Consider the following 9,245-nt stretch of genomic DNA (forward strand, 5'->3'; position numbering starts at 1 on the left):
AATCCTAGAGGCCCACTTAGCCCATTTGTGCAAGGCAAGGGATACTACTAAAGTTTAGTCCCACATTGCTAGTTTAGTGGGAGTTGGACCTCCTTATAAGGGAGGTTCTTTCCCCACTTGTATGAGCATGAGAACAAGAGGGACATCCACGCACGCTCCTCCTCCGCCGCCTGCCTCGCCACGCCACGCCTCGTCATGACGCGGGTTGCAGGAATGAGCCGAGCCGATGTCTAAATTTTTGCCACGCACTACAGGTATACAAAAGGCCACTCGGGAGCTGGAAAGTTTTTGCTGTAGTGGATATTGAATACGAACGCTGCACCCTTCGGCTGCTGCCTGTTCGCTTCGTCTCCCGCATTCCCTTCAGATCCCGACGCAGCCTCTCGCCTCCTTCTCTCGCGCCTATAAAAGGGAGGTCGCTCCTCTTAGAGAGACGCACCAGAACTTCTTCCTCTCTCCACCGGTTCCAATCTCTGAGCTTCTGCTGTCTTCCTCATCCCGGCTTGCGGCGTGCACCGCGAGTCGGGACAGTAGGCCTCCGAAACTGCACCTCTTTGAGTCCTGTACGGGAGAAGGGTGATAAGGTTTTTGGGGAGCGCTCAGCGCAACTACTGACTTCTTCGTCACGGGTGCCCCGGACTTCGACGACTACTTCCCCGACGACGACTTCTTTCCTGACGTCGACAGCCTCCTCGACGACATGGCCGGCGAGGACACCGACCCCAAGTCCAGTGCAACTGCTACTGCTGTCCCGTTTGTGTTCTTCTCCTTTCTGTTCGAGGTCCTGCCACAGTTCCTTGTTCTGTTGTTTGCCCTAGATATGTTAGGTTCTACTTCATATATGAAACTTGTCCTACTGTCTGCTCTAGATAAACTTGGTTACGGTTCATATATGCAGATGTTATTTACCTTCTCTCTGTCAGATCGCATGACTAGTTTTATCACTGTTATATTAGTCATGCTTTATCTAATATTTCTGTTAATAAAATCATTTGGTAAATTGCTCATATTTCCAACAGGAATTACTATGTGAACGCATATGTTTCTTTTTTTGTGAGATTTGACAAAAGGAGCTCCTCCGGAGGCAGATGATACGCTCCTTGACTGGTGGCTCCAAGCTAGGGCTACCTTCCAGGGAGCGCTCAGAAGAGGATTTGATACTTTTGTCACTGTGGTTGCTCGGTCATTTTGGAAATAGAGGAATGCTAGAGTCTTCAATTGCCCGGAGCAAATCAAGTCGGCAATTCAATTGCACAAGAACATCATGGAGGAGATCAAGGAGTGGAAACAGGCCGGGCTAGGTGTGGGTGTTCTCAACCGTTTTGTGGGTGTTCTCAAGTAATATAGGCTCTTGTAGTTATGCTTTCTACCTTCTATAAAAGTATGGTACGTCTTTGGCGTACTCTCAAAAACAAAAGAAGCTCCATGGTCTCATGTGCGTTAGCCGGCTGTAGCCACGGCGGTAGGGGGAGGGAGAGGGGTGGAAATTAGTTGTCGCCCCAACCATCGGATCTGGCTTAACTCGTGATCGACATGTGTATCATGTGTACAATTGCAACATTTTTCTCCATGTTTTCTAGAAAGATTGTGAGAAAAACATCACATCATTTCAAACAAACACGTACAACAAGAATATGCAAGCATGCAAGAAATACCATTGACTGGAGCAGGTACGCTTGAAAATGGCTTGCAACACACATCATGGAAGACAAATACGTACAATATACATGATCGACTAATACAACAATGAAGAACCACGTTTGTAGCATAAAAAAGATCCTGACCAATAGGCATGCGAAACTATTGGAACATACTTCTTGTGTGTACACAACAAACACCATACACGTCTGCAACATGTAAAAACACCATAAGTAGCATCCAAATTTCTTGATTTTGTTGACCTCACGTCATCAACAATGGAGGCACCACCTTTTGCACAGATTTGGGCTTGTTGCCGACCACAAATCAGGCTCACCAAATCCTCGTTGGAGCGAAATGTGACTCATATGGTCCTGTTTGTCCCAATCTCTATCGGAGGTAGGCCTAGTGGACTCAAGCTCCATGGCGAGGTATCTATGGAGGAGCAACAAGTTTCCAGCTTGAGTCTCCACGCCTAAAATATGTCCATTGTGTGATCCCCTCGGCCACCATCTATCGCGAAGGAGGAGAAGCTCCTTGGAGAAGGGGCAATGCGGCATCTGGAAGAAGAGCTAGAGAAGGCGCTTCTAGGAGGAAGAGGGATGCTAGGAAGGGGAAGTGCTACAAGAGAGAATAAACTAGACTCCGTCGGTGGCGGATAAGAGGTGCTACATCGGAGAGAAAGGACGGCGCTGCAGGGTAGAGAAGAGGAAACAACGAGTTGATTGCTGAATTGTTTGAAACCAGTTGGTCGAGAAAGGACCCTTTTCCCAATGATGAACGACATGAAATTTTCTTTTATAAATAGGGAGTTTATTAATCATTAGTCAAGCATACAATCGCATATCATCAAGGAATGGGGTGTATAGTTTAGCCACATGCATCTTCTCCTTAGATTAGTTGCTTGTTTGGCACATAGATGAACAGCTTCATTTCCTTCCTAGCAAATAAAGCTCAAAGTAAAATTTGCAAAGTGTCCACTTAGTTCTCTAATCTCCCAAAGAACTCAAGAAATTTGTGTTCTCTCATGTCCAGACATCTCCCACAACTTAATAACTTGGTGTGCATCATTGTCCATTAGTACCCAATTTAAACTTCAAAGCTCCTAAGGTCCCACCGTCTTAGCTCAGTAGCGTATTCATACCAGATCGCTTGAGCACGGACCATAGAGCCAGTTCTTTCTGGCATCACCATACTAGTAGATACAGAAAATATCATTTTCATAAAAACACCCATCTCTATTGATCTTTCTTTCTTCAACTTTTGGGGGCTTCCATCTCTGGATCAACTTAGGTTGCTTCGCCTTCTTATGCTTGCCATAGCCATAGCGATCCATGGCGTGTCCACCTCCCATTTTCGCTGATGCCATGATCGAGCATCCCTATTCACCATGTCGTCTCATGTGTCTTTCAGACCATATTGCCCGCATGCACATAAAGTGATGCAAGTATCAGCACTATGCACGTTATCAACTAGATCCTTCACCCAGGATTTTGGATGCAATTGCAGAATCTTCATGCTTGCAACCCCTTTAACTCTTGCCAAAATATGCGTGGAATATAGTTTCCTCTAGACCGCATCCTTCACATAGGCAATTCTTTCCACATGTACGACAAAAACTTAACGATCCCCCGCCACAAAAAGTTCCAAACCTAGTGAGGAATTGAGATGTGCCAAAGTTTCTGTCCCCCATCTAGAACTTGACACCTGATGTTGTTGTCACGACCTCTTCGTTAAAGCTCTATAGGCCAAACGAATTGTGAATAGTTCACTCTTTTCTATGCTTCACGACCACCAAATCCTCCATAAAGCGACCAAGTGGAATCCAGCATATTGCACATACATCAGTGCATGTGAAATTGTCCTGCAGTTTGTTCATATTCCACGTTCCATTCTTCTCATCAATTAATCATTCCATGATTTGAGAATTTGCATTCAGTAATCTGACCATGGTCGTCTGCTTGTATTCAAAGGGACCTATGGGTCCTCCCATGGATTCATAGTCGAGTCATCACCAACTCTCTCAGTAATCCCGACGTCCAGGCTTCTCTTTAAAAAAATGCATGTCACACATGTGATGATCCTCTCTTCCCTTTATAAACTCACAATCATGATAATATTTTCATTTAAGTACCCTTGCACATAAGGAATTTTGATTCGTTGGCGGCCTCCATACTTGCTTAGATAATATTCTAGTTAAACATATGAAAAACATGTTTACTACTTCATTTGGTCACATCCAAATCACATTCTTCATAGTAGTGGGATCATATCACATTGAGAATCACCCTATGGTTGGATGGTTACAAGAGTGGTGATACTCACAGCCCAGCTATACCTGGCCATGGGCAGCCCGGCCCAGACGGCCCGACCCGGTGTGACGTTGCCCACAGGCCGGGCATGGGCCTAGATTTTGATCCCGATGGCCGGGCCAGGCCGGGCTCGGGCCCGTCGTATTTGCAGTTTAAGGAAGAGGCCCGGCCCGACGGGCTTTTTGAGTGATGGGCCAGGCTTGGGCCTGATTTTTAGGCTCGATGGGCTTTTTGAGTGATGGGCCGATCTTGGGTCTGATTTTTAGGCCCGATGGCCAGGCCGGGCCATGCTCGGGCCTAGGTTTTCTGCGTCGGGCTTTGGTAGGCCCGGCCTCGACAGATGGCCAGGCATAGAGAGAATTCCTTATTTGGCCCTTCCTTAAAATTGGATTCCCTTTTTGGCCCTAGTAAAAAACTTCTTCCTGTTTTGACACTCAAACTTCATTTTGTTCCCTCTGTGACATTTTCGTCAGTTTTGACAACTAACACCGTTAAATGCAACATGAAAAGTCCATTTTACCCCTGATGTATTTTGTGACCAAAATTATGAACTTGAAGTCAAAAGCAATGGCGACGTGGACAGAATGGGTCAGTGCCTTGGATTTGCAATGAAATTATATTACAAGATTGTACTGAGAAACCCATATTAATAAGGACCAGAACATGTACGAGCAGTACAGACATGCACAACAATCTCACGGTTTCTCTCTTCACGCACAGCGTACAAGAGATCCATCTCTCAATTTCTCTATTTACACACAACACACACATCACATCACGCACACACTAGACCATGGAAAGCACGCAGCCACGGCGACCCAGCTAGCACGCCCCTGCCACCAACGGACCCCCGGTGTAAAAACCCTGAATTTTAAGGATATTTATTTTAAGTTGTTGAGTTAAGTTAGATAATTAAATTTGTATTATTTTTTAAAATAAATAATTAAGCAAATAAGATATGCTACACCGCTGCGCCAAAGAAATGTAATAGACAGTTTGTTTTTGCATGCAATAAAAATTATATGGAATAACCGCACACTGACCATATGTATGTAGTTATGCACCAGAGCTTAACATCAATGTACGTGCATGTGTGTATTTATACATGAGCCATGCATGACTAGTAATGCTACAAGTTAAAACAAGATTAGTATGGGAAGATGTACACGGGTGGAGGAAATTCTCTCAAGCTAAGTGGTACGCATGCCAATATATAGAGAACTTGTGATAAGAGAAGAATAGATGAGGAGTTTTTCCTCTGGCTCATGTCGGTCTGACTCAGCAGTAGTACAAAGTAAGTAGAAGTACAAATTAATCATGGAGTAGCTAGCTATGTGGCCTGATATTTATGGGATGTACATGCATGTGCTGGCAACACTCTAGAAATACTTAAGACATTTAAATGGCTACGTGGAGACTATGCATGGTGGCCAGGTTTGTTTGGCCTTTGCACTAGCGAGAGGGGCAGCAACTGGAGGGTCTCGGGGCGTGACATCCGGCGCCGCGACTTGGGCCTGCACAGCGCCGCCTCGACCGTCCATCACTTCTTGCCGCGCCGCCCTCCATGCCTCGCGCCGCCGCTGTGTGCCTCGCGCCGCAACTAGATTTTTCTGTTTTCTTCTGACGTGGTAAAGCAGGGGCAAATAAGACATTTCAAGTCATATTTGACGGTGTTAACAGCAAAAAGTGACAGAAGTGTCATGAAAGGAATAAAATGAATTTATGATGTCAAAAAGAGAAAAATGAAATTTCTAGGGACAAATAGGGAACCAGATTTTAAGAACGGGCCAAATAAGGAATTCTTTCCCAAGCATAAGTCCAGCCCAAGGTTTAACGCATGTGTTTCGTAGCAAAATATATTTTTAATGATAGGTGACGCTTTTATGGTTTATAGAGGCGAGTGTTTTTTTAGGGTGATATTAGTGTTATCGTGTTTACTAAAACAAATCACGTCACATTTTATTTTCATATAATTAAAATCACATTTCCGTATGGCAGAAAAGGAAAACACCATTTCACCCACAAGAGTCTCCATCTATCGACTATCGCTGGCCCATCTCCACCAAATCTGCAAACCCCCAAACCCTGGCTCCCCCAAATCACCGTGCCGACCGCTTCTCCCGAGCTCCAATTCACCGCAATGGCGCAGTGTGATCCGTGCGTGTGAGAGGCGCCAAATCCCTCCTCCAACCATGGAGCAGAGCGATGGGCCCAAGCGACCGAAGCTCGCCGACGCCGCCGACGGCGACGAGGACCGCCTCAGCGTGCTGCCCGACGACATTCTCATCCACATCCTCGTCAAGCTCCGCGGCACCCCCATGGCCGCTCGGACCAGCGTCCTCTGCCGCCGCTGGCGTGACCTCTGGAAACTCCTCCCGGAGCTCAACTTTCCCCTCGGCACCGAGCCGCACCGCATACGCTCCGCCCTCACAGCCCACGAAGCGCCGGTCATCCACTTCCTCGTCGTCGACCTCCAGGACGCCGCAGCGGAGTCGGTGGCGACGTGGGTCCCCATCATCGCGCCCCGCCTCTTCGGCGAACTATTCATCTTCAATCTCAGGCGGGACTGGGATGGGGAAACAGGCACGGTTGAGCTGCCTTGCTTCCAGGGTGCCGACTGGATCTCCCTCGACCTAGACAATCTTGGCCTCGCCTTGCCGCCCTCCGGCGTGTTTGCCTGGCTCACCGATCTCTGTCTGGTAGCCGTTAGGATGCGTGGTTCCTGCAGACTCGGTGACATTGTCTCCTCGCCACGGTGCCCATCGCTGCGGAAGCTCATCCTACGCGACGCCCAGGTCCGGGCTGACATTGTAATCCACTCAGAGTCTCTCTTAGAAATAGGGATGGATAATGTGTTACTAGACCATAACGCCTTGGGTCCGGGCATCCTCGCCATTTCCTCAGAGTCTGTCCTCCAAATAGATCTGAAGAATTTAATTGGCGTGCGGCAGCTCCTTGTCATGGCGCCTGCACTCATTTCATTGAAAGAGAAAGACACCACCTACATTGCTGATCCTGTGGATCCGAGTCAACCAGTTGCCAACATCTCAGCCCCTCAGCTCACGTTGCTTGAGTGGAATGCTCGTTATGATAGAAGATCCGTTCAGCTTGGCAAGATGGCACATCTCCAATGGCTGCACGCCGGTCAATTTCTTGTATATGGATCCGATGAGGATTTTGCACACAATCGCATCAGGCTTTTGCAGCGCTTCGAGTTCATCATCTGTCTTGACCTTGCGCTTTACTACCGAAAGGTGGGTTCCATTCTTATGTGATATTCCATCATCATAATATGCTACCAAGTCAATAATAACAAGGCAAATATGGGGTTATGCTATTTGGTATATTTGAGTAAGCATTACAAAATTCTCATTTGTTTGTCTTTGCTCATGTCTGTGCAACATGGCTTAGTGCACTCAATCTTTATTCTTTCCCAATACTTATATAGTTATCCTCTTAGATGGTACTCCCTCCGTAAAGAATATAAGAGCATTTAGATGACTACTTTAGTGATCTAAACGCTCTTATATTTATTTACAGAGGGAGTACTTGCTTTGTACCACCTTTGAATAGTTAGCATTGAAGCTGCACGCTAGTATTACTACACTAGGATTTACTCCCTCCGTTTCAAAATAGATGACCCAACTTTGTACTAACTTTGTACTAAAGTTAGTACAAAGTTGGGTCATCTATTTTAGAACGGAGGGAGTAGTTATTACTGAACTAGGATTTAGTTATTGAATGGGACATGAGCTCTCAGGAGTGGAGAAACATGAACACCAGCAGTCCTTGTGGCCGGATTGGATATCCTCCCACCAGCACACACAAAACCATTTGTAGTAAGAAAAATGAGTATGTCTGTGTCTTTCTCCAACCGCCATTATATATAATCCTCCTTTATGACTTTCTATCAACCCGTAGGACATGTCTGACCACCAACGCTACTTGATGGAGGACATGCCAAGGCTGCCATATATTTTATTCTTGTCCATAAATGTGGCGGCGAATGAACATTCCTTTGGAGCCAGCTTATTCCATGTTCTCAGGCTGTGTACTGGTGTAAGAAAGCTGACTCTTGCATTTGATGTCAGTACCAGGCAACTAGAGGTAAAATTACATCCTTAATCTGTTTATCTAATAGTACTTGAGTTACCTGGAAAGTCACAATCTATTCAATATGTACTTCCATTTTTATGCATACTTTGGCTTGGGTTGCCAGTTGCCTCACTCTAGGTGTTGGTTTGCTCTTCAAACTTTGACAAAGTGGCATACTAATTGGGTTTGCTAGCTAGGTAATATGTTGCATTTCGAAAGATCATCTGTCTATTGAAAATCAGAGAAACTAGGAACCTTTCCAGCAAAAAAAATTGACGCTTCCTTCCTCTTGTCTGCTCTACTTTCTCAGAAAATTTAATATCTTATTGAATGTTATTTACCGATGGAGGATCTTTTATAATGGTTCTGTCATTTGACTCCCTCTTCCTGAAGAACAACCATATTTTCTGCAATATATAGGTTGGCCCCAACTAATTTCTAGGTAGTATACTTTTGTTAATGTTGTTGTGTCATACCCCAAAGTATTCAGGTCATAGTTTCATATTTCCAGTTTCACCTCTCTCATTTTACAACATCAAATCATACCAGTTATTCACTTATTCTTATTAAGCCGATATGTTGTTTCAGGCTCAAACTACATGCTCACTGGGTTGCATATGCCATCAGCCACCAAACTGGAAAACTGACGAACTCCTGCTGAGTCACCTCGTAATAATCGAAATCAGTGCCTGGAGAGGAACTGAAAATGAAGTTGCTTTTGTTGAACGGTTGCTTAATTGGGCAACAGTGCTAAAAGAAATGATGATAACTTTCCATCAGTCAGTTACTGAAAGCAACGCCGAGGATCTCTGCCAGACATTACTAAGCTTCTCTAGGCCAGAAACTTGCATGAAATTTTACGTGTACCGTGGCTTGTACGCGAAGGTCCCATATGTTCCTGAAGGCTAAGGCACCTGCTTGTGTCTTGCACTAGTTGCTAATACTCTTTCGGTGTCAACAGCACTCTATGTAAAGATCAAAATCTAGTAGAGCGGTCCAAGATGTTACAATGTCATCAACCTATTTTGCAAGATGTTAGAACTTGCTTCATGTTTCATCTGTTGTACTGCTCACGAATGGAGTTCTCAGAGCTGCTTTCACAAGCCTTTGGTGTGTACAATTCGAATCTTGGCATGCTCAAAAGTTGTAGTGAATTCATCAAGTTATGTCATTTTGGTTATGATTGTGTTATCTGTGGCA

General features: G+C 45.3%; 1 protein-coding gene across 1 annotated transcript; it reads left to right on the top strand.

Moving 5' to 3' along the window:
• Positions 1–5,857: 5,857 nt before the first annotated feature.
• LOC109770468 (putative F-box/FBD/LRR-repeat protein At4g03220) lies at positions 5,858–9,245 on the top strand. The gene is made up of 3 exons (XM_020329174.3): positions 5,858–7,204; positions 7,872–8,057; positions 8,634–9,245. The coding sequence occupies exons 1-3, from the start codon at positions 5,942–5,944 to the stop codon at positions 8,952–8,954; spliced, it is 1,770 nt and encodes a 589-aa protein (XP_020184763.2). The 5' UTR covers positions 5,858–5,941; the 3' UTR covers positions 8,955–9,245.

The sequence above is a fragment of the Aegilops tauschii genome, chromosome 3, assembly GCF_002575655.3.
Source record: "Aegilops tauschii subsp. strangulata cultivar AL8/78 chromosome 3, Aet v6.0, whole genome shotgun sequence".
In the NCBI taxonomy this organism is placed as follows: domain Eukaryota; kingdom Viridiplantae; phylum Streptophyta; class Magnoliopsida; order Poales; family Poaceae; genus Aegilops; species Aegilops tauschii.